Here is a 25,524-nt window from a genome sequence, read left to right on the forward strand (position 1 = left end):
GTAGGAATGTTTTGCCCAATGCAGGGCTCCAACCCACGACCCTGAGATAAAGAGTCTCATGCTCTACCAACTGAACTATCTGTCTGACAACATATGGAGGGTTGCAGATAAAATCGCTTGCATCTGTTGGGGCCTTCATTTGTTCTCAGAAGGTGCCATATGACCAACCGTATAACCTGGACATGTGAAAAAATTCTTTCCCAGTCCACCCCCCCCCCAAATCTTAGCACTCATATCTATAGGTAGGATTGCAAACCCCTTTTTTCCTGGCAGATCACTCACTTTTCCACATCAGTGTATCAACCATGTCAGGAAAGGGTTTATCAGTCACATGCTTTGCCTGCCATGCAACTATTAAAATCACATAAATACTGACAGGAAGAAAAGTGGAAATTCTAGCCATGCCATAGGTTTACTCCATTTCACCATTATTGAATTAAATATATTGTGTGTCTGGTTTTTAAGTCTTGAACCATAGTGAAGATTAATTTTCATGGCGTTTCTCATCTGTCTTGTGGCTAGACTACAGAACTACAAGAGAATGCAAGTTTCTCATATACCGGTAAGTTTTTGCATTTCCCCTCCCCCCTGAAAAAACTTATGTAGTACGGTACAGAAAAAAATCTCTTTCGGGCTCTTCTACCATCTTATGTGTGGCTTAAAATGCAATAGGATCTTGAGTAAAAAAACCAATAACAACAGAACCTGCATGCCTATACAGAAGTATACAAACAATATTATAAAGTCCCCAATGTGCTTTTTATTGACCTTGATTAGGAAGATTCATGACCCTGAACCCTCTCACTTAAGTACATGACTTGTAACATTTCCCCTAGTGAAAAGCCAAAGAACAGGGAAGATGGGTGATTGGTCCCAGATGTTCTATACAGTAGATATGTCTGTGCAGTTGGGTTGATAGGTCCCATATGTTAAATACAGTAGATGTGTCAGTATAGCAGGGAGACTGACAACAATTCCCATATGCTGATTTCACTAGGAAAGTCTGCATACTTATATCTATAATAGACTTCGGCGAACAGTCTTTTACAATAGGCTAACGGAGACACATAGAGTCCTGGTTCACTAGATATTCTTTTGCTCTGATGTCTCATTACTCTGAACCTGTTTATACATTCAGTTAAATTGGAAAATTGAATCTGTCATAGCATCCCCCACTCATGGCCATTTTTTGTGGTGGACACAGTTTATTTTAAAAGAGTATTCCAGGCATATTGTTCAGGGGAGAATGAATAGGAGATGCCTCCCTCTCCCCCAGAATGGTGCTATATTTCTGCTGTTCCTGAAAATATGAGCCTTAATCAATTGGGCAGATTCTTCTTTATTGTGAATATACTTCAAGATTATATTATATGTCCTTTTCAAGGAAAAAAATTCCTAAATATGAAGCACTTATACTTCATAGCTTCAGCTAATAATGCTATGAAAGCTGACCAGCCAATTGTGCTTTGTCTTTGTCAGGCAAATGGCTTTCCAATGGCCTAGAATGACTGATAGATGTCTTCTCAATGGGAGCTAATTGAAATAGCTGGATAACCTTCCTGAGGGTTTCAAATGGGAGAGGTCACTAGAACCTGGAAGCGGAAGATGCAAGGTGGGACCGATTCGGATGGTCCGCCCCCGCCACTTAATAGATCCAATTGGCTTCCAGAGAGTGGTAGGGGATGCTTTATCCCAAGTTGATGGCCTTTCAGCTGATTCCCTGGTGGCACGCTGGAATGCGGCGTTAACCAGGGCTATTGACTGTCTGGCTCCGAAGCGCCCTCTCCGATTGCATGGAGCCCGGACAGCCCCATGGTTTTCCCCGGAGCTGAGGGTGATGAAACAATCGTTGAGACGGCTAGAGCGCCGGTGGCGGAAAACTCATTCTGAATCAGACCGGACACGGGTTAGAGCTCAACGTCGAGCCTACCAAGTGGCAATGGCGACGGCGAAGAGGGCCTTCTTCGGCGCCTCCATTGCATCTGCAGAAAACAGCAGCAGGAGACTTTTTCAGGTGGTTCGCAGTTTATCGGAACCACCTGTACCACCGGGGCCTGGTAGGGACCCCAAGATCTCCTGCAATGCTTTTGCAAAGTTTTTTGCAGATAAAATCGCTCAGATTCAGAAGGAGGTAGACTCCACTGTGGGAGCAGGGCCAGGGCGGGAGAGTGCTAGAGTTCTGTCTGGTCCTGTTACATGGGATCAATTCCAATCTGTTACCTCCGAGGATGTGGACAGGCTGCTTGGACGAGTGAAACCGACCACCTGTCTCCTTGATCCTTGCCCATCCTGGCTGATAAAAGCGAGCCGGGAAGGGCTGGGCGATGGGCTCTGCGGGGTGGTGAATGCTTCCCTCTGTGAGGGAGCCTTCCCAGACCCGCTGAAAGAGGCGGTCATTAAACAGCTTCTTAAAAAAACATCTTTAGACCCGGCCAATTTGGCCAACTATCGCCCAGTCTCAAATCTGCCATTCTTGGGCAAGGTGACTGAGCGGGTGGTTGCTGAACAACTCCAAGCACGCCTGGAGGAAACGGGCCATTTGGATCCCTTCCAATCGGGATTCAGGCCCCACCATGGGACTGAAACTGCCTTGGTCGCGCTGGTTGATGATCTCCGGCGGGCTAGGGACAAAGGTGAGAGCTGTTTCCTAGTTCTGCTGGATCTCTCAGCGGCCTTTGACACCATCGACCATAACATCCTTCTGGACCATCTAGAGGGGCTGGGAGCTGGGGGCACTGTCATACAGTGGTTCCGCTCTTTCCTCCTGGGCCGTGTCCAGAAAGTGGTGGTGGGGGGTGAGTGTTCAGACCCCTGGGCTCTCACTTGTGGGGTGCCTCAGGGTTCTGTCCTCTCCCCCATGCTTTTTAATATCTATATGAAACTGCTGGGAGAGATCATCAGGGGGTTTGGACTGGGTGTTCATCATTATGCAGATGACACCCAGCTCTACCTTTCCTTTAAATCAGAACCAGTGAAGGCGGTGAAGGTCCTGTGGGAATGCCTGGAGGCGGTTGGAGGTTGGATGGCGGCTAACAGATTGAGGTTGAATCCTGACAAGACAGAAGTACTGTTTTTGGGGGACAGGAGGCGGGCAGGTGTGGAGGATTCCCTGGTCCTGAATGGGGTAACTGTGCCCCTGAAGGACCAGGTGCGCAGCCTGGGAGTCATTTTGGACTCACAGCTGTCCATGGAGGCGCAGATTAACTCTGTGTCCAGGGCAGCTGTCTACCAGCTCCACCTGGTACGCAGGCTAAGACCCTACCTCCCCGCGGACTGTCTCGCCAGAGTGGTGCATGCTCTAGTTATCTCACGCTTGGACTACTGCAACACGCTCTACGTGGGGCTACCTTTGAAGGTGACCCGGAAACTGCAATTAATCCAGAATGCGGCAGCTAGACTGGTGACTGGGAGTGGCCGCCGGGACCACATAACACCGGTTCTGAGAGATCTGCATTGGCTCCCAGTACGTTTCCGAGCACGATTCAAAGTGTTGGTGCTGACCTTTAAAGCCCTAAACGGCCTCGGTCCTGTATACCTGAAGGAGCGTCTCCACCCCCATCGTTCAGCCCGGACACTGAGATCCAGCGCCGAGCGCCTTCTGGCAGTTCCCTCATTGCGAGAAGTGAGGCTACAGGGAACCAGACAGAGGGCCTTCTCGGTAGTGGCGCCCGCCCTGTGGAACGCCCTCCCATCAGATGTCAAAGAGATAAAGAATTACCTGACGTTCAGAAGACATCTTAAGGCAGCCCTGTTCAGGGAAGTTTTTAATATGTAATGCTGTACTGTTTTTAACCAGATGGGCGGGGTATAAATAATAAATTATTATTATTATTATTATTATTATTATTATTATTATTATTATTACCTATAGGCTTGTGAAGAAACTGCAGTTCAGAGATACACCTTGTGGTGCAGGATGCCTTTCTAGGGCAGGGTGGTCCAATGCACAGTCCAAGGGCTGCCTGCAGCCCTTGAGCTTTTTGGGGGTGACCCTGACAACACTTGATGCCCCCTCTACCCTCACACTGCTTTCCCAAAGCTAGATAAGTGATGCAATTGGCTTTGGGAAGGAGGCAAGAGGGCTCTGACAGGGTCCTAGAGTCCTCCCTCCTCCTTACCAAAGCCTAATTAGTACTTTCCCAGCTTTGGGGAGGAGGTAAGAGGGCTCTAGGACCCTGCCAGAGCCCTCATGCCTCCTTCCCAAAGCCCAGTGCCCCGTTTGGCCTTGCTTCTCCCCACCCTATGCACAACAAGGCAGTGTGTGGCCCATGGGTTCTGTATCAAAGCACTCTTGCAGCCCACTTGGTATGAAAAGGTGGACCACCCTGCTCTAAGGATATGAAATGGATCTGCTACATGCTAACTAACTAACTAACTAACTACGGTAACATTCTGCTAGTCTGTCCTCTGGCTCCACAAACTAAACATTACAAAAAGTCTCCAGACATCACTCCATCAAAAGGAAGCTAAATTCAAGGAGTACTGCCCCTGGAATTTCTCACCCCTAGGGCAAGTTCTAAGTTTGTAACAATACTTTCTCCTCAAACAAGGCACAAAACTACACAATGGAAATCATGGGGCACAGCTTCTAAGGCATAAAGCAGTTTCCAGTCAGGTTTCATCATTTTATTTAGCAATTGGCTACTATATCCTTTAGAACATAGAACACAAAAACATAGGAATGTAGAAAGCTACGTTATACGGAGTGAGACTCTTGGATACACCCAGCTCAGGATTGTTTACACTGACTGCCAGTGGCTCTCCAGGGTTTCAGACAAGAATCTCTCTCATCCCTATTTGGATGGGGGTTGAACCCAAGACTTTCTGCAAGCAAAGCAGATTGTCTACCACTCAGCTATGGCTGTTCCTCAAGGAGGGCTGCTTTGCTTGTTTGTGGATTACTCTACAAGTCTAAAATTCACAATTACTTGATGGCTTCTTTTCAACTAGCTAGAAGGCTCACTTTTCTTGTGCTCCAGGAAAAGCTTATGCCTCATAAATTACCTTAACAATACTTAATGTGGCTTTGCCACAAAATCAGATCCATGCCAATAAATTATAAGTTGATGTTAAACACCCCAGTCTATTTCTGTTGCCTTTTATCCTTTAAACATTCAGTGGAAGATATTTCTTTTCGTTTCTTTTTTCTAAGAAGCAAAAGCACATTCTATCAAAAATGATTTATATGAAGCAATATTGCCCTTACAATGAGCTGTCACATTTCAAACAGATCAAAGGTGGCCTATGAAAGCGGGAACATGCTCTCAGGCTATGCTAATTCCAAAGTGATTCCTTTCCTTCCTTCCATCCGTCATCAGAATATATATGCTTACAACCGACTTGTCTGGTGGGGAAGGCTTCTCCTTTGTCAACATCAAAGCAACTGTCCCCGTGACTTCCAAGAAGTCACTCCTTGCATTTTAATGTTCAGCAATAATAATGATGATGATAATTACCCTATTCATGGGCTTAACATTTTTAAAGAGGTCTTTACTCTCTTTCTGTCTGCTTCCAAAATGTTTTTCCTAAAGACATGAGGAGAGGGTGGTGCACCAGTTCTATGGATTGAGATGTCTCACTGCTTCTTTGCAAGCAGTGTAATAGAAGTCAATATGTTGAAGGATAGCATTTATCGGGCAAATTCTTCTGTCTTTCCTTCTTCTTTGAAGTCAGTGTTGGAATAATTTTGCAATATGGGGTGACAATGGAAAACAGCCAGCTGGAACAATGGCTTCTATTGCATCTGCCTCCCCTTGCTTGGATTAAGCACATGCTGAGGAATTGATAGTCACCATTTTCTACCTAGATCACCAGTGTTACATGTGTTTAGTCTGGGACATGGCACTTTGGCCCATTTTCCTCCCTCACTTTTTTCTTTTTGAAGAAGGTACCTCAATTATATAAAGGTGGCACAGTTGTTGAAACATGGAAACATCTCAAACGGGCTACAAAGAATAGCCCACGTACAGACAGACCAGAGCTTCTAAAGCACCCTTTATATAAGGTGCAGTCTCTATTTCCACAAGTCAAGGAACCCTCTGAGGAAACCTTCACTGTAGTTTGGGGGACTGCAGTCAGAAATTGTACATTTCTTATTCTCTATTAATGTATATTTTGCTCAATGCCAAAACAGCCTTCCACATATAATATTACCAAAGTTGGGCGCCATGCTGCCATGATGTAACATGTAAACATAAACATAACTAGAGTGATATGACTTTGTGTGTGAAAGATAAAATTGCCTTAAGGATCAGAGACACCATGCTCAGGAAAAGGTGGCTGAAAGATCTTGAGCTGACTTTTGAAGAGGGCTTCAGAATCTGCCATGCTTCAGTTCTAATACTTGCAAATGGGGAGATATGAGACGGCATTCTAAGCATCTCTGTGGGATGTGCATTCAAAATGTTGCAGAAAACCAAGCTGCTTCCATTGTGTTTTATTTTCATTTGAAAGACAAGCCTCAAGAGTCTTGTCTGAGCTTTTAATCCAATCAAGCTCTCTTCTTTTTCTCACTCTTACTGAAAATGCAATAATTATAACTTATAGCACCTGCTTGCCTTGGAAGTCTTTGGTTTACTTTTGGCTGGCAGAGAAACAGAGTGTACCCATCTGCTTTAGGTAAGAGCTTGTTGTAACCACAATGTTGTTAATTAGCCTGACACACGACTCTCCTAGAGCGCGCATGGTATGCCCTTACCACACCTATAAAACTGCTGGTAGACGGACACTTTGCCAGGGAATCACGACTGAATCACTGCTTTAAAGAAGGCCTAGCATCTGACATGTAGTTTAGAGTTTTTGCCATCAGGTGTAGATGTGCCTCTTCAAATCCTCTCATTTTGTGCAGACTGCAAATGAGAAGAATGCAGACGAAAGGAAGCACAAGGATTGCAGAAAGGACTACTTCAAACTCTCTTGCCCTGCCTCACCCCATCATTAATGACTTTGTGCTGCTTCCTCCTCAGGCTTTTCTGTCTGCATCTCTTCAGAACAGAACAGCTTTGCCAACCTGGTGCCCTCCAGCCAGCACAGAGCTCCAAGTCCAAAACACCGAGGACAAAAGCTACAATAGCAGGCGCTGCTAATAATTCATGGTCCTGATTGCCAGAGGTGTAAATGAGTGCTTCAGAACATATATGGAGCAGCCGGGCAACATCTAAAACAGTCTTTGCCAACTTGCTGCCTTCCAGATGTTGTCAGACTACAATGTCCATCAGCCTCAGCCAACAAATGCTGAACTCCTGTAACTTTTTATATCACAAATGTTCACTTTATTTTTTGTCTGCTTTTGTTGTGCAAGTGTGCCCCACTCCCAGACAGCAAAAAGGCCATAACATTGTATAGCATCACAGAACACATAAAGTGGGATGGTTGGTTATGTGGACAGTCCGGCATCATTCCACCACTAATGCATTGTTATTGTACCAGTAACATGTTGCAGAATACACTCGCCAAAGAAACAAACAAACCCACGTCAAAAAAAGTCTGAAGGTCCATCTGTTAATTTTGATATATTATGGCATAAATACAAACACCTCCTGAAGCACAGATTATGGGATTTCCCCCTCAGCCCCCAATTTCAAACCTGTAAATATCACATGGAGAAACAATAAAGGCAACATTGTACAATTCTGCCTCATCTACCTGTCCTGGCCTCCAATGTGCAAGCCTTTTAATACCTACGCCGGTGTGGAATATTTTATGGAGTGCTGCTTGATTTCCAAGCAGTAGGTAAGTTAGCATTCTATGAAACGAAACACTTCAGGGCAAATGGAAAAACCACAGCCTCTAGGCAAATGTAAATAAACGATTCAGGTCCCCACTCAACTTGTAATGTTTGGAAGCCACTCGGCAGTGATCTATGGATGCTCCAGGTTGGCAATAAATATATAGTAGACTTGTGGAAAATTACTCATAGATTCTAAATGGAAGGAAATACAGACCTGGTCTTTCTTCTGATAAAATGACCAACCCTGGGAAGATACAGAAATAATAGAAGGGCATTTGACAGAAAGCCAATTTGAATGAAGAAGTATTGGCAGCCCCAATGAAATCTGAGGAAATCAGCTTAGCTTCAGATATTGCTTAACGCACAAAGCAGCCTGCTAAGGGGGAAACTGTTTACTCAATGACTTTTCATCTCTCTCAAATCAGACCTAATTTATCCTAATAACTACTAGTCTAATGGGACTTAATGAGGGCAGGGAGATCTCCAAAGAGTGGATTTTCCCCTCTATTAAATCTGGATGCAGGAAACAAATTGCCATTGTAGAGGGGTTTTGGTTTCTTCTTTCTGTAGGGAGGATGCAATAAACACTCTTTCTCCTCCTGTGATGGAACTCCTATTTGGGGACTTCCCTGGCTTTTTTCTGGCCCATGTAGGACCAGTCTGGATAGTTAGCCTTGGTGAAGACTTGACGTTTTCATCCCCAAAAAAGTTTTTTATTTGAGTTTCCATTGAAATGAGGCTGCATTTTAATGTTTTAATGTTGTATTTTAATCTTGTTTTTAAAGTTGTATTTCAATCAATTTGTTTTATATCAGTTGGTAGCCACCCTGAGCCCGGTCTTGGCTGGGGAGGGCGGGGTAAAAATAAAATTTATTTATTTATTTATTTATTTATTTATATAATTATTATTATTATTATTATTATTATTATTATTGTCTGGCTTGTTTTTATCAGGTAAAATATCTGTATAAACTAGTTTGCATTAAAATTGCCTCCCCTTGATGTGTCCTACCCATTCCTGCAGATGCGATTTAACAGCTGTAGTGTGTAACAATGTTCATCAATAGCAACCTGACAGCAATACTCATGGGTATGGTGGCTTAAAACAATTTTATGAAAGTGGAATATCTGTGGCTATATCCATAGCGAGGTTGGGGGGGGGCAGATTATAGGTTATACCTCCATAAGATCATGGGTAGGCATTTGACTCAAGTTCTTTCAAGCTGCATGACCTGGAGACAATTTTGCCCATTTGCAGTGGGAGGTAATGTTCAATCCAAATGTTATAAACACGGATGGAGTTCAGATGTGACATTCACTCTCATTTCTATATCTTCAGCCCAACATCACATATGAAGAGAGGATCTATGATGAGATCCATGTACTGTACTTGAGAAACCATATATTTCGCTGCAGTGTGGTTCATGAACCACAGTACAATTAGAAGTGGAAGGTCTAACTTCAACATATTAAAATGCATAACCTTTGGTATTTGATCTCAGGATTCTACTGAAGGAAATCATTTACAGCCCTTGTTTCTTATGGTTATTACGTCAGTGAGTGGTGCTCATCATGCAACCACCATGAACAAAGGTTCCCAAGCTGGGTCAGCGTGAATTCTTCTGAGTTAAAAATGGGGAAATATGATCAGTGTTGTTATGCTAAACAGACATCACAGGGGAAAGCATCATGTCACCATATATTTTTTTTAAGAAAACCCTTTTTTGCACTACTACTGGTCAGACTAAATGTGGGGGTTGTTTTTGCTAAAAGACATGCAAAATGTCAGAAGGCAACATCATGTGGTCCCTCAATCAAAAATTCTAGAACATTCAAGGTATGAGACAATTTCAGGTAGTGCGGATGGGCCCTATATTCCCAGCCTTAATCCTCCCAAAGTTAGGCCTTTCCACCCTGTCATTTTCCTGCAGGGTGTAAAAGCAGCAGCTGGCTACCCCAAAGAATGTCAACCAAACGGAAGCAAGGATGAGAGAACAAATACCCAGGTATGATAACTATTGCAATCATTCAGATATACGGAGACCTGAATAACGTTGGTTTAGAGACTTATGGCACACAGTTTTTCCTTTCCACAGTACGAGGTATATACTTATATGATTCACTTCGGTGGAAGAAAAGGATCTCTCCACACAACAAATGCTAATTATTCAGTTTCAGCCAATACATTACTGCTCATTGTTGAGGGGGAGAGTAACGGTAGATGCTTCATGTGCTTGGATGCTCTCCAGACCACATGATTGGAGGAGAAAATTCAAAATCACCTCTTTTGTATTGAAAGTGCACTTGCTTTGAAAGAGATCCTATAAGAATCTGACTTGGATTTCATTGGTAAGTCCATACTCCCATTTGCTTCGAGGAGACAGTTCCTGCAATAAGATCTTGTCCCTTTCAGAGAGCAAACTGCCTCAAAAACAAAAGAAAACGGCCATTCTCAGGGACAGCGAAAGCTCATATGTCCCACAGCTAAAATGCAGTCACCTCTGGGCTGGATGGTTTTAACAGCACAGCTGTGCGAGGGAGCAGGGAAAGGAAATTATGATGTGGAGAGCTGTTTGAATTAGGAATCACAGAGGGATTGTACAATGAATGGCACTGCATAATGACTTGCCATGGAACTAGGCAAAGCATCTGTCATTAGGAAAATTATCTTTTAACATCTCCGAAGATCATGTTTATTCATCCCAAAGGTAATACCTTTGTCCATGTGCATTCTCTATTGGCCTCTTATGGAGGCTAATAACTCAAAGACTAGATTGTTGAGTGACAGCATTAAAAAGCAATTTCATCAGAACATGGCTGTTACAGGGTGCTATCAGACAGTGGGTTTGCAAGTGTCATGCTTGCAGATTGAGTGCCCTACACTAGCAAGCCACATGGGAACTAATCTCTATACTAAGAATTCCTAACACCAGCAGGATTAGTGACATGAGGGAGAACAGCACAGAACAAATTGGTGGTGGCAGCACAGCCCTACTTTATATTTCGCATTCCCTGCGATAACACACTTTTAAGCTTTGGATTGGGACAAATGGTAATTTAGGTTCCACGGATTGTCATTTGCTGCAACTGAGCATTAAAGAGTGGGTTTTCATGGGGAAAGTGCTGGGACATGAAAAAGAAAAAGTGCTCAGACACAGCGCTTTAAAATGCAGACCTGCTACTAGAAAGCATGGGGCAAAGGTAAGTGGAGGAGCACCAAGACTAGGTGTCAGGATCATATTTCTCTTCTGTTGAAACAGCTTTGTTGTATCCTGGTTCATTTCCAAACTCAATCAAAGTCCTGATACTTACCTTTAAAGCTCTATAAAGCTTGAGGCCCAGGTGTCCTTTGGACTAGCTTCCTCCATACCAATCAATGTACTGAGATGTTTTTTAAGCAGATGGGAGTGAAGGGCCATAAAACTTGGGAAGCTCTTTCAGGAGTAATATATTTTATTCCACTGTGTTTCTTGTACTTTAAGGTAATTCCAGGTGACCTGTTTATTGGACATTCATCCTGATCTGCTGTTGAGGTTAGTGATGTTGAACCAAAGCAGGTATTATCACACATTTCCCAGTGCATTTTGCCATCACTTTCCTTATCACAAAATGTCCAATATTTTGGGGAAGCGAATTTGCCGACATGTAATGGAAGCACTCTTAATACTGTGTGTAACTCGTTGTGTGACAGAACTACTGCTGCCCCGTGGCCATTTGGCTCCAGAGTCTATGAACCTTTTCTGTGTTTACAAACTAAGGATAGCATTTCATGCTTCTGCTCAGTTGGGCTCTAGTCCATGAAAGCTCACAACCGTTCAACTGCTAATCCTGGTCCCAGAGAGAAGTCAGATAGAGTGGCAACCACATCAGATGTCTCCGCACTCCTGCTTCCAACTTCCTTTAGCTCAAATTCCGCACTATTGTCTTTTTCAAGGAAAGAAATGGAACCATGGATTTAGCCAACTGAGGTACTGCAATAAGACATAAGGCGGTATTAGGAACATAGGAAGCTGCCTTATAACAAGTCCGACCACTGGACATCTATCTCAGTATTATCTAGTGGCTCCAAGATTTCAAACACAATTCTCTCTTAGCCCCACCTGAAGACGCCAGGGATGAAACCTGGGACCTTCTGCAAGCAAAGCAGGTGCTCTACCATTAAGATATGATCTTTCAAAAAAAATTTTTACGAAATGCTTCCAAATATTTGTGTCTGTTTGAAAATCACCTCTCAGTTCTAAAATTTCTGGTGCTTTGTACCATATTCTTTTCTCTAGCACCTGCTCAGAAGACTGGAAGCCTGCCCTAAAGATTCCTATGAAAACCTTACTGGATTTTTTGGAGGGGGGAAATGTGATGCCTCAGTGGTAGAACTGCATGCCTTGCATGCAGGTCCCAGGTTCAGTCCCCAGCATCTCATGGTTGGGCTGAGAGAGATTCCCATCTGAAACCATAGAGAGCTACTGCTAGCCAGTGTAGACAATGCTTAGTGAAACGGACCAATGGTCTGGCTCAATCCAAGGCAGCTTCCTATGTTCTCATTTCACCCCAACCGCTAAAACTATTCTTGTTTAGACAAGCCTACTCAGATGCTTAGAACGCTGAGGTAATTCTACTCTGTTTTAGTATTTTAGTATGTTTCAGAGGTGTGTTTTTTAACCAATCAAGTGGCGTACAATTTTTTTGAAATAAAAAAATAAATAAAATAAAGTATTAAATAACACTTGTTTCAGAGATCCCATAACATCTTAAAGGGACAATCCATTAGGACTTACAGTGATTGAAGGTTTGGAAGATCCCACAAAGCTTCTGCTGGGATGCGACTGAGCTGATTGTTCTGTAACATCCTATAATTAGAAGGGGGGGGAAATGACAGCTTTAAAAAATAACCCTCATCACAATAGGGTATACAGAATTCCACCCCCCCAACAAGATTTCAGAATACAGATGCTGTTCAAGGCACAAAACCTTCCATTAACAAGGGCACAGGGCTGCTGAATACAGGTCTAGGAATGGCATTCCAAAGCCTATTTGTCCTGAAACCACAGACTCCATTGCTTGCATGAATTGTGGGACTCTGGCAGAAATGTAAACCTGTCAAGGGCTAATGTTTTCTCAATGTAAAATCTATACAGTGGTACCTCGGGTTAAGTACTTAATTCGTTCCAGAGGTCCATTCTTAACCTGAAACTGTTCTTAACCTGAAGCACCACTTTAGCTAATGGGGCCTCCTGTTGCTGCCGCGCCACCGGAGCCCAATTTCTGTTCTCATCCTGAAGCAAAGTTCTTAACCCAAGGTACTATTTCTGGGTTAGCATAGTCTGTAACCTGAAACGTCTGTAACCCGAGGTACCACTGTACAAAGTAGCACCATGATTCCTGTGACTTAGTATATCTTATGCATATGTAAGTGAACACCTGGAATTAATTGGGAATTAGTTTAGGGAAAAGGCCACTCTGTTCATAATTATTGTTACTTTTTACATAGCACCATTAGTGTGCATGATGCTTCACCGGGTATAAAAGGACACATATCTGCCCAAGCAACTGACCATTTAAAATCTGACATAGGAAAAGTGATAGAAGAGCATGATGTAAATTGAAACCGGGATAAAGAGGGAAGTAATGAGAGATTGTTTCAGTTCCCTGTGCTTGGCTTAGTTACAGGTGCGACACAGAATGGCATGGAAACTAGGTGTTATGGAAAAGGTGGCTTCTGAGGAGGGATCTGAAAGAAATAGTATGCACGTGTCTGGGAGAATATTTGCATTCCTTTTGTGGAGAATATAGATACTGTGAAATTTCATCGGAGTTCTGATATTATATTACCACAATGATTTTTATTCTGAAGAGTAATTTTAGGCCTCTTGACATGAGTATTTTGGACACCTAAGAAAAGTGAGAATGTCTTGCACAGATCTGTGCAGAATCACCCATAATGTTATGCCTAGGGATGGATGCAACTTCAGATTCTGAATATGCACACTAGTTCCGATAAAACCCCAAATAAGGGCACTCAATTTCAAAACTGTTAAAAGTATCACATATGTCATGTATTCTGCCCATTTTGTACTTCTCTACTGCTACAAAAGGTTTCCTTAAGGTATCTGGAGCTGATCTCCACAAACAGGAAAAATCATGTAGTAAAGTCCTTCTGGGACTGTATGCTTCAGGCTTCAAACATGGAATCACATTTTTTACGCAACCCTCACGTTAAACTTTGTGCAGGCAGAAAATTGCACACCAGAGTGAAAGGTTCCAGCCAAAAAATCTCCCTCATGCATGAATGCACCTGGCTTCAGGGGCATGGGGGAGGGGAGCAGGGCGCCCTGGGTGTCATCCTGAAGGGGGGTGACATTTGGCGCAGGCCCCCGCAACATCCCCAAGCGCAAGGAGCGGCAAAGTAGCTGCTGCGGCTCTCCCCCCTTCCCCAGCTCACTTTATGCTTCCAGGTCGGGGGGGGGAGGGCGGCCCTCGGGGAGGATTGCGCAGCTATGCCGAGATCAGCCCCATGGGCAGACCTTGGGTGCACAGCATGTGTGCCACTCTGGGTGCCAGAGAACCCGCTCTGCCACTGCCTGGCTTCACAAACTCTGATGATCAGCTGATGTTGGGGCATGCACTATGTACTGAAAAAGATTCCGTACTCCTGACTTTAGAAAAGTATTATTATTATTATTATTATTATTATTATTATTATTATTATTAAATGCACAGAGCTTAGAACTTGGACTGTGCCAGTAAGCCTTTATGGAGATGCATCACAACTCAGTGGAAGACCACATACTTGCATGTAGAAAGTTTGAGGTTCAGTGCCCAATATCACCAGGTAATGCTACAACACACCCACAGCCAGTCAACATAGATAGTACTGTGTTAGATTGGCCAATGGTCTGACTTCCTACAAAGCAGCTTCTTATGGAAATGGTAGAGCACAGAAGGTACCGTCTTCCACCCACCTCATTTTTTATTGCTCTGGCTTAGCATGTTATGAACAGCCAGGGATAAATGACAGACGTCACAGTCAAAAGGAGTAGTAAAGCTGCACTGTGTGGGGCCAGGCAGCTCATTTCTCTTTTTGGAACAATGGCTCTAATCACAGGGCTCAGTGGACATGCTGCAGTTTACACTGGGAGTAGCCTGCCAGCCCCACTGCTTTCAGTAAACATCTCTGACTAATGATAGTAATTTGCATTTACCCAAGTAAACACTAGAAGCACAACGTGGACAGTGCAGGTCCCTAGGGTGCTGTGTTTTCTTTCTTCACTACAAAACAGTAGAGGACAAAAGGTGATTCCCAAGAAAAATACTCATCGTCATATTAAAGAACACCCAAATGAAGAAAAACAATCAAACATAGTTTCATAGATCTAGTATATATGAAATGTAAGAAGAACCCAACTGGATCAACTTGCTATAACTATGCCTTTTAAATATATTGAACAGTGATACAGAATTATACATAATTAGCCAAGTTGATGAATGTGATCCAGATAATAAACACATGGAAGCAAAATATTATAAATTAAACAAATTCAAGAAAACTCTTTAACAAGCTTATTGACAGGTTAACAGGTTGCTTTATTCATGAGTGAAATGGAGATGGGAGGCACCAGCTGGGGAACCTCCAAGGGAACCCTCAAGGGGCTCAGAGCCAGAGGACTGGTGGCAGAACAATGATGAGTGGTCAGAGGGAACAGACTGGAAGGAGGAGGTGTTGGAAGCTGAAGATGTAACAGGCTTTAGTGAGCAGGGAGAGTCTGTGGCAGAGAAAAGTCCAGCACCAGAGGCAAAAGAGGAGGCTGGGGAGGAGGGGGGCCAAGAGGCAACAATGAGTGAGGTTGGTGATGAAGCCAAGCAGTCTCCCTCTCCTGCTGCAATCAGCTCCCCTCCGGCCAGGTCTCCCAGAACCAGAAGAGGTATGAAGAGGGCAGAGTAAAGACAGACAAACTGAAGGAGCCTCAGATTGCTTGGGAAGGAGCTGGGGAGGAGACGACTTCGGGAGCTGGGCGAAGGCAGAGACCTTCAGTCCTCACAACTACCATATTGGGGCAAGACCTACTGGGAAGAGTTGCTGTGCTCATTTGGCCTGGCCTCCTAAGCTGTTTTTTTTTAAAAAAATATTATTTTATTATTATTATTTATTCATCAAAACATCTCAGCGTGGTTCACCACAGAGTTAACTCAGCTGACATGGTGTGAATGATTGCTGACCTGCTACTGACCACTCACCTTGATAGCTGTTCGGGAAACCCTGGGACTGCTGAAACCTCTATCTTGTGTGTAAGTGGTGCCATTTTCACTACATAAGCACCAACACTCACACCTGAACATGAAAACAGGAGGAAGCAAGTTGGACCTGCAACAAAACATTGCTATGTGGTGCACTCCCTGTTCTTGATTCCTGCAACTCCATTGCCTGCTGCATGCAGGCATGGTTCGTATTCATGTGCATATGATAGCAAGGTTTCCAGTGGGACTCTGGTGGGTGTGGGTGTGCGCACGCTTGTATGCACATTTGTATGTGTAATAGAGGCAGGGCAGGGCTCTGGGGCTGATCCACTTCTCCCTGGAGAATGTCTCTGTATGTTTATTTGCTCCCTTTGGTTTTAATGATTGAGCAAGATGAAAGGGAGAAAGGTATAGATCAAGGGCTGCTTGCCCGCCACTCCAGGGAGGGATTTAAAGAGACAGCATCGATTCATGTGTTTCCCCATGCCTTCTGGGGAAAGCCATTCATTTAATCATAGGAATGCTTTCCCACACAGCCCCACATCTGAAGCAGCCTCTCCCGCCTAATTGACTGACACTCCGTGAAGCCTATCTCAATGACTCCTTGCATGTAACAAAAGCATTCTCACCCGAAGCTTGGAGTTGCTATTCTGCCTGAACTGCTCTTCTTCTCCACACCCTCCCACAGAACAGCATGTTGTGCATATACAATTACAATTCTTCTTGTGCAACACATTTTAACTAATCAGTTGGGGGGGGGGGTGTTTGTTGTTTTCTTGCTAAAGTTTTCTCTCCTCCACCTCACAGATTCTCTATGCCTGAAAGCTCTTGCATGAAAAATTACTACAGAACAAGGTTCAAAAACCTGGCTTTGTTCACATGACCAAATTGGCATGTTGGAAATGCAGGGATGAAAGGATCTGTATGGTGAACTGCTGACATGACACTGTATAACCAGATTGAATTATGGGTATATAATGGGTTCTACATATTGAAGTAATACCTTGCATATTGAAATCCCTTGTTGCTAAAAATTAAACTCAATGTGAAGGACCGCCAGGGATTGTCCCATTTTCCGCTAGGCTTCCCTCCTGTGTGGATGCAGGATCAGTGCCCCCATCAGCTGTGCTTGCTGGTGAAGAATGACTGGGTGATAAACCAGGTAAGGAACAGCTGGGGAGAGGCTTGACTGTTGAACGTGACATTTCAGAGTTCCTTATGACTAAGGAACAACAGAAGGGCTGGGGTAGAGAAGCCTGCTCCCCTTTCTAGTTGATCTTAAGTCCAGCAGAGAGAAGTTGCTAGGAAGGGACATGAGAGGCTGGCAAGCTACAGGGTGACGTTTGAGGCCTCAGCCTCAGCCCAACTGGTATCCCAACAAGGAACTGGGGGAAGGGTATATGAAGCAACACTAGGTCCCTAATAAACAATGTGCGCAGGAAGAGAGGGACTGGGTACTTTTGAATACCCGCCAGTTACCTCAGTTGTGGTGCTGATGATGCCAAGGTCACAGGTTTGGTCCTCATACAGGCCAACCACATACTCCTGCATTACAGGGGGTTGGACTAAATGATCCTCGGGATCTATGATTCTATGATGTACCCCTGCTCATGGAAGCCCAGCACCCTGCAGAACGGAGTACTGGTGCACCAGGTGAGATGGAAGGGCGCACAAGCGCTCTGGGCAACCCCACAAACGGAAAGCTGTATTAGATGTTTTGACATGCTGGAGCTGGGGGAGGTGGGGAGAGGGAGAGACGGGCAAAGCTTGTCCCACATGCTGTTTTCTGGATGTTTTAATTTGCATTCCTTGCCTGGGGCACCTGGGGCTGGATGAAAGTAGGAGCCTTCCCGCAACCCCTACTTGGTGGTTTTTCAAGCCTCGTTCCAACAAGCCGCTGGAGAGATTCACCTCTGTGTCCCATGGTCTCTCCTAGGCTTGCGCCCTCCCTTGCTATCCCACAGTTCCAAAAAAGGTGAAATAAGCAAAGGTTGGTTCTGTGTGCTCTCAGGGAAGCAGAGTGGCACTTTAGACTTCAAAGAATTGCAGCTACACCCACTTGCCTAGCAGTAAGATCACTCCTAGAGCAGCACCCACTGGGTCATTACAGGAAAAGCCTCTCGCCAGGTTCTCAGCAGGAAACACTAAATCAAGCATGCACTCTGTGTGGATATAAGCATAGCATATCGCTGCAAACAGGACCAACCCTACCAAGAAGCAACACGAAGTAGTTCGCTTCAGGCAGCAGATTTCAGAAGGCATGCTGTTTTCCTGGCTTTCATCTCCCTCTCACTGGAGAAAAATGTTTCTGGGCATCATGTTACTTTTTGCTCGAAGTGCAAAAGCATCTAAGACCCCTAACCTGTCTACAACCTGGCAAAGAACTCAGATTCAACAGGGAAATGTTGGAACAGTTTTATGGAGCGTCTTGCTGCTCCTTGGATCTTATTGTTTTAGCTGTTTTAACTGTTTTAATTTTAATAGAATAGCATGGGCTGCACATGTGGGGGTATAAAGAATAGCATGGGCTGCACATGTGGGGGTATAAAGAATAGCATGGGCTGCACATGTGGGGGTATAAAGAATAGCATGGGCTGCACATGTGGGGGTATAAAGAATAGCATGGGCTGCACATGTGGGGGTATAAAGAATAGCATGGGCTGCACATATGGGGGTATAAAGAATAGCATGGGCTGCACATGTGGGGGTATAAATTCAATTCCAAAAATATTGAAAATAAAAACGGTTATAACATGGCAGCATCCTTTACTCTGTGGATAACGGAAGAGCAACATTTCTAGGTGGGATGTACATTGCAGCTTCTCCATAGTCCTCACCTCCCACCCCCTGCTAAAAAAGAGAGAAATACTTGCTGGTTATTCCCACATTGGTTGGGATACACTGAAGTGGTGGTGGTAGGCTGCTTCAGATTTCCCCTATTGTCTAGAATTCTAACCACACATGCGGAGGGGCTATGGGGCCAGATAACATGGATGCAATGGATGGTGAACAGCTAGCAAATGTGGCCCAGTTCTTTCCTTTATTGCATGAGTTACTTAATGGCCAAAACAAGGCTCATCCCTTGTTGAGCATAGGCAGGTAACTTCTGCCTCCTAGCTGGGCACTGTACCTGTGATAATCCCCATGGAAATCCAGCCACATGGACAACATAACCTGCGTTTATATCTCATGCTAGTTCTGACCAGCCATGGGGACTGGCAGAATAGAGCAGGGGAAAATGCCATTAGACTCTTGGAATAAGAACAGGAACAGTATGGACATGAAGATAGGGACACCTGCACGTTTTCCTTGGCGATATACCCCCCATACCCCCCCATTCAGATGTTGAAATGAAAGCTATAATGCTCAATCCTTTTGTTAATATGGATGTTCAAGTTGTGTTCCTGTCAAGTGGAATGAAGCTAAGAGGTAGGCTTCTGCTTCATCACATCTCACAGGATTGCTTTGGATGTACCTGAGGATGCCCACACACAGATTTCTGTGCCACTTGAGATTGCCACAGTTGCTCTGTGCACTATGCCTTCAGCCTCAGAAAAAGAACTCAAGCGATGCTTTCTCCTGATGCCAGCAGAGTTTTTATTACCTGCAGGAGGTGCTGTTTTAGTTTCAATGAGCCCTGCATACTTCCAACATTCTTAGCTATTTCACTGGGAAGCGCTCCAATGTAAACTGATAAAAAGAGGCATTCAGAGCCCATGAGTTCCCTGAGCATAGTGTTGCCCTTGTTGAAACAGGGTGGGTTTGCTGTGGTTTTCTTGGTTTCTTTGATTCGGTGCCTAATGCAGACTGTGGATAAAGCAGCAACTCATCTCTAAACCCAGGGATTTAGGGCAGGATTCTTTAGAAGGCCTAGTAAACAGCACTGCACTCTCTAATCCCAGGAGCAGGTTACTACCTGCTTGGTTCATATAAACTTTGTCGGCTACAACGATTTCACATTGTGGTTGAGTTCCAAACATGCCCTCAGGACTGAAATGTTTATTGCAGAAGAGAAGGGATTGTAAAATATCTCCTTGGAAAAAGGGAAGATGAAGAACTGAGAACCTAAATAAACACTCACCAGAACCGGATTGCTGTTGCAAAATCATTAACAAATTAAAATAAATAAAAAATACACCATAATATCGGGGGGTGCATTTCCTATTAAGGCAATCACAGATGACCAGAGGAAAAGATATCCAATTCAGTTAGCCTGTCCTGCAGTGATTGCTTTGAATGAAGTGTTAATGCAGGGCAAGTACCAGGGACAGAGCTATTTCAGAAAATGAGAGATCACAGAGGTGTAGCTATAAGTACGATGCCTTTGCATTGATTCTGGACTAATAAAGACCATATAAAGCAACTGGCAATGTATATTATAGGCTCCATACAAATGCCTACCTAACCAAAATCACAGTTCTGGTTCCCTTGCCATTTCTTTCCACCCACATCCTACAAATGCAGTCAAGCATGAAAGTCAAAAGTTGAGATACTGTCCACTGTTATTTGGGGCTGAATAGAAGTCATTATCAAGAGCCACAAGGATTTCTTAGCACACTGTATAGAGAAATCCCTGCCCCTACAACTGATACATCATCACAGTGAAGAAACTCGATGAGGAAATGAAGGAGACATGAAGAACTTTAAACACTGTGTTGTCCTTGTATGAATTGCTGACAAATAAAAACAGAAGAAAAATAACTTGAAATATATTGGTTCAAGAGCAAGCAAGTGTTGCAATTAAATACCCTAGAGACAATGGAATTCCAGTGGTGTATTAGGATTTGAGCAGTTATTTAGCAGCCCTGAACATTTTGCAGCTGCTCGGATGGCAATCTCCCACAAGCATGATTTGGAAGAAATCAGACAGAACCCAGCTCCAAGGAACATTTGGTACATAGCATTTCTGTGATGATATTTATAATGGTCTCTAATACATGGGAATTCAAGTGAACCACATATTCACAGGGATGGACCCCATGACCTAAATGCCTGTTTGGAGAACAAGCATAAAGCAGTAAACTGAAGAAATTGTAACTTACAAAATCTTTAAATTGTAGAGGCCAGAAAATGCTTTCCCTGGAATCTTAGAGAGTTGATTTCCAGATAGGCGCCTGTAATAAACAAAAGAGACATGGTCAAGATAACAAGATAACATATTTGAAAGTCTACTAGTGCCTTTTGTAAGGAAATGTGATTATGACCTGGAGCGAAGTCTCTTGCTCCTGAGCTAGATATAGCTTTGTGAGCGGAACCAACAGTCATTTCAGGAAGAAGGTATTTCTAAAACTGCTGTGAACAATTCTATATGTTCCTCCCGTCACTATTCATACTAGCCACATGGAAGGCCGTATCAAGGGTCTACTCTTGAAACCTTATAGCTAAGGTTTCATTGGCTGAGTTTGCACCATATTGCATGTCAGTAAAGCCAAGGTTTGGCTTAGAACGGTGCCCAAAGCCAAGATTGTGGTTTCCTTAACCATAGTCTATAGCCAAGTTTTGCTCATATGGTTAAGGAAGAGAGACCTGAACCATGACCCTCTTATCAAACGACATGCTAAACCAAACCTTGGCTTATCTGTTGTCCCATGCTGAGCTGAGCCCTGAGAGAAGCAAAGGTGGAGTGAGCTCTTATCTGGGAGTGGACGTGTTTGTGCTGTCCCAGTAAACCATACTTTGGCTTACCATGACATGCAAAAAAAGATCATTGTGTTGTGAGGTATGTCTAAAGTAAGTCTGTTAGGAAAAGGTTAAGATATTACAAAGCTGCCCAGTGGCTGGGACAACCCAGTCAGATGGGCAATGTAACAACAACAACTCATTTCAGTTTGAATGCCATAAAAATGTGTTCTTATGGGGTTACGATTCGAGATATTCATAGAAAAAACATTTCTTGAAGGCTGGGCTAGTTGAAAAGAGTCTCCATGTTCAGAGGCAGTATAACAGATACTGGGGACAAACCAGAGGTGAGGGATGTTGCCTTTCCTCTCTTCTAGTAAGTTTCTCAGAGGCAACTTGCTGACTAATTTTGGAAATACTGTAGAATTTTGGCCTAGGTAGTCCTTTCAGTCTGATCTAACAAAGCTCTTCTTGTGTTTCTAAGAGTCTGCAGACTTTCTGGAGTCATCCAAATACAATGATATGGACATAATACCAGTCACTTTTTGTCCGTTTAAAGTATGATTGCTTTTGTGAATGCATTTATGCACATAAGTATACAAGTGCTGCATGTCTCTCACCTTCCCTGGGATTTAAAGAAATGGCACCCATAATTAGTCCTATAAAAGCATAAAGAGTACAGGGTCATCTCTTTAATATACAGGAGCAGGTTTCAACCTGCCATCCTTATAATACACCACCAGCTGCCTTGCAGTCTCTGCTTACTGTCACTCCGGGACTCTTTAACTTTTGATATTGCTTCTTTGGATTGATTCCTGCTCCCCTAAAGGGCATGGTGTTTCTGAGGGGAGATGAGACAAATAGTGGTCACGCAACACATTTTGTTTTATCCTCCTTTCTGTGTATTTTCTATAAGCTGCTATTTCCTGGGGACTAGACTTCTAACCTTTAGAAACCTGAACACTTTGTGTAGTGTGCCAAAAGAGCACCCACGTAAGTGGGGGGATGCTTGAGACTGTCCCAGGGGCGCCGACTTATAAAAAATATTGGGGGGGCGGGGGCCCATACCGACTTATAAAAAATATTGGGGGGGGGCCAAGACCTCCAAACCGCTGCTGCTGGGGGAACGAAAGGGGCGAGCCCCGGGCTGCCCCGACCTTAAGTGAACCTGTGAGGGCCCGCCCTTTGCGGCAGCCGATGGGCGGTGAATATTAATGAGCTAGGGGGAGATTGTTGATGGGTCGAGAGCCTGCAACCCCACCCCCTCTCTAGATCGGGAGTGGCTTTGTTTTAACTCATTACTGAATGTATTTTAAAAGGTAACTATCGTCAAACAAGGAAAATAAAAAATACCAACATAATTTTGTGATTTTACAAAGCATAATATAATTAATAATTTTCTTAAATTATTGGGGGGCAGAGCCCCCCAAACGAATTTTTGAGGGGGCTCGGGCCCCCTCAGGCCCCATGGAGTCGGCGCCTATGGACTGTCCCCTGAATTTTTATCTTTCTATATCCTAGTTAGTAACATGAGGTGAGGAGTGCTGCTCTGACGGTTACCTTTCTCCACACACAGACAGGAGTAGTTTTCCAGAGGCTCTTGTGCCTTGCATTGAAAAGGAAGGGATGAAGCACTGAACTCAGAATGGGAGGGACAGACAGGACTCCGGTAGACTGTGTGTGTGTGTACGCGCTCCTGTATCATCAAGTATATAGGGAAAGTTTAGTTTGTTGTGCTTGCCCTTTCGTGGGGAGAGGGGAGGGGAGCTTGAGGCGTGTGCCTAGTGTAATATGCTTTTACCACAAACCAACAGGGAGAGAGGAGCTATGCCACTGAAGCTGTCAACACTGGTTTCAGTTCCCTATCATTAATCACTCAGACTATTTAGCCCTATATATCCTGACACAATAGCATTCTGTGCACAGGGTGTCACCCCCCCCCCACCCCACTGCCATTGCATTTCCAGTGTTTATTGTCAATCAGCAAAACCCATTCCTGCCCAGTTCCACTTAGTTTCTTTGCTGACTGCAACTTTCTCACACAAACATCCACCTGCCTGATTCTCCCCATCAGAGGGAAGACAAAGTTGTATGCCTTGGCTCAACAAAGTCACTTCCATTTTGATGACTGAAGTGACAAGTGGATATGTTCTCAGCTTCCAGGTCTGTATCGTGAGCTCTGTATTGTGCTCCTCCATGACTCTGCTTCATTAGGCATTTTACGCCCCCATCTTTCTGTAGACAGTTTTCCAAGAGCTACACACAACTGGTCTGCCATGTACACTGTGAAGTAACTTCAGGGGACGTAGAGGGAAGCATTGGCCAGAATTCAATGCAGCGTTAAGTGGGAGATGCATGAGTGGAATGAACTCTTCTGGTGGGGATTTAGAACAGATTTGGAGCAACAACTTAATTGAATCATGCCCACTTTTTGTAAGGAGGAAGGCAGTCTATGAATCCATTTCCGCATGGAAAAAATCAAAGAAGTGACTATCCTCTCATATCCCAGGTTTCATCCATCCCAGTATCTTTCCTTTGAGTAAAGAAAAGTGCCAGCCCAACAAGGTTCAGTAAAAACTGCTGGTTCTGTTTGTGTAGTTATTCTTCTTGTGACATTTCAGCCTGAGTATGACATTCTTTCTCTTAAGCCCACAACGATTCAAATAATTTTTGAAGGGGAAATTCGGAATAAATGTAAAAGAAAATATGGACCAGTATTTTGATGATGATGTAGTCATGTGGACACTGGTAATCACTTGTGGACATGAGTACTGGTTCCATCTAGAAGCACCCCTTGAATTTATTTTTAAATTATAGTTGTTTGCAGGCTGTGTGCTCCCAATCCTCAGGGCACATATCAACCTTGATTGTTCAAATGACTGTCACCCTTGCATTGCATCTTCCTCTTCCCTTCTGTTTTGTTGGACGCAATACAGCACTACCAGTTTGGATCAGCTAACGTGAAATGTAGATCTACGGGGTGGGGTGGGAGCCAGATAAGATCTAAATAAACCAAACATTTGGAAGTAGTATAAACAAATTATTTAAATGCTGCACACATGACTTTGTCACATATCACCTGTTTCTGCCATACATATCACTCTGCCTCAGAATTGGGAAGGGAATGCTAAACCAAGAGGCCATATAACCTCATTATGCTTACAGTTCTTCTAGAAAGCGCAGGTGGTGGAAGTCCCCAGGCAGCAGCTCACTGATGTTGTTCATGCTCAAATCACTGAGAAAGAAAAACAAAGAAAATCAGAGTTTGGATCATTTGCAATACCCAAGTAAAACTTAAACTTATAGGATCTAGTCCAGCCTGCAAAAAAAACCCTATCGCTCATGTAGGCTCTGCTCAGATCTTCATTCATTGTTAGGCAAAACCATGTTTTCACTCTGTGCAAAGTGCTAAAGGTTTGTTCAATTGTGCATATTGTAAATGAGAGGGGAAATGCTGTCTGGATGGCAATTTCAATGGCAGGGAGTTTTGTGTGGTTGAATACTTCAGTAAGGCTTATGTTGCATATGCCACACAATAGGTGTATTGCTTTGTTATGCCGTTTTGCCCTCAACTCATACCACATAGCAGATTCATCCCCAAAGTTTGCAAATAAAGTTCCCAAATGGAATTCACATGGGCTTGAAAGCCTTTTCCTTCAATGTGGTACAACTGAGATAAATATACAGTGGTACCTCGGGTTACATACGCTTCAGGTTACAGACTCCACTAACCCAGAAATAGTACCTCAGGTTAAGAACTTTGCTTCAGGATGAGAACAGAAATCGTGCTCCGGCGGTGCAACAGCAGCAGGAGGCCCCATTAGCTAAAGTGGTGCTTCAGGTTAAGAACAGTTTCAGGTTAAGAACGGTCCTCCAGAACGAATTAAGTATTTAACCCAAGGTACCACTGTAGTTTGAGCAAACTTAAACAGGTTGGTTTTCAT

The 25,524-nt window shown here is 43.9% G+C and overlaps 1 protein-coding gene across 1 annotated transcript in view; it reads right to left on the minus strand.

Moving 5' to 3' along the window:
• LGR6 (leucine rich repeat containing G protein-coupled receptor 6) overlaps positions 1-25,524 on the minus strand; it is a 148,098-nt gene that overhangs the window by 58,970 nt on the left and 63,604 nt on the right. Inside the window, exons 2-4 of the mRNA XM_083746523.1 lie at positions 24,744-24,815; positions 21,004-21,075; positions 12,505-12,576 (exon numbers count right to left, since the gene is read on the minus strand). Of these exons, the coding sequence (XP_083602649.1) occupies positions 12,505-12,576; positions 21,004-21,075; positions 24,744-24,815 (216 nt within the window). The remainder of the gene's footprint in view (positions 1-12,504; positions 12,577-21,003; positions 21,076-24,743; positions 24,816-25,524) is intronic.

Source organism: Podarcis gaigeae (assembly GCF_964106915.1).
Source record: "Podarcis gaigeae genome assembly, chromosome: 6".
NCBI lineage: Eukaryota > Metazoa > Chordata > Lepidosauria > Squamata > Lacertidae > Podarcis > Podarcis gaigeae.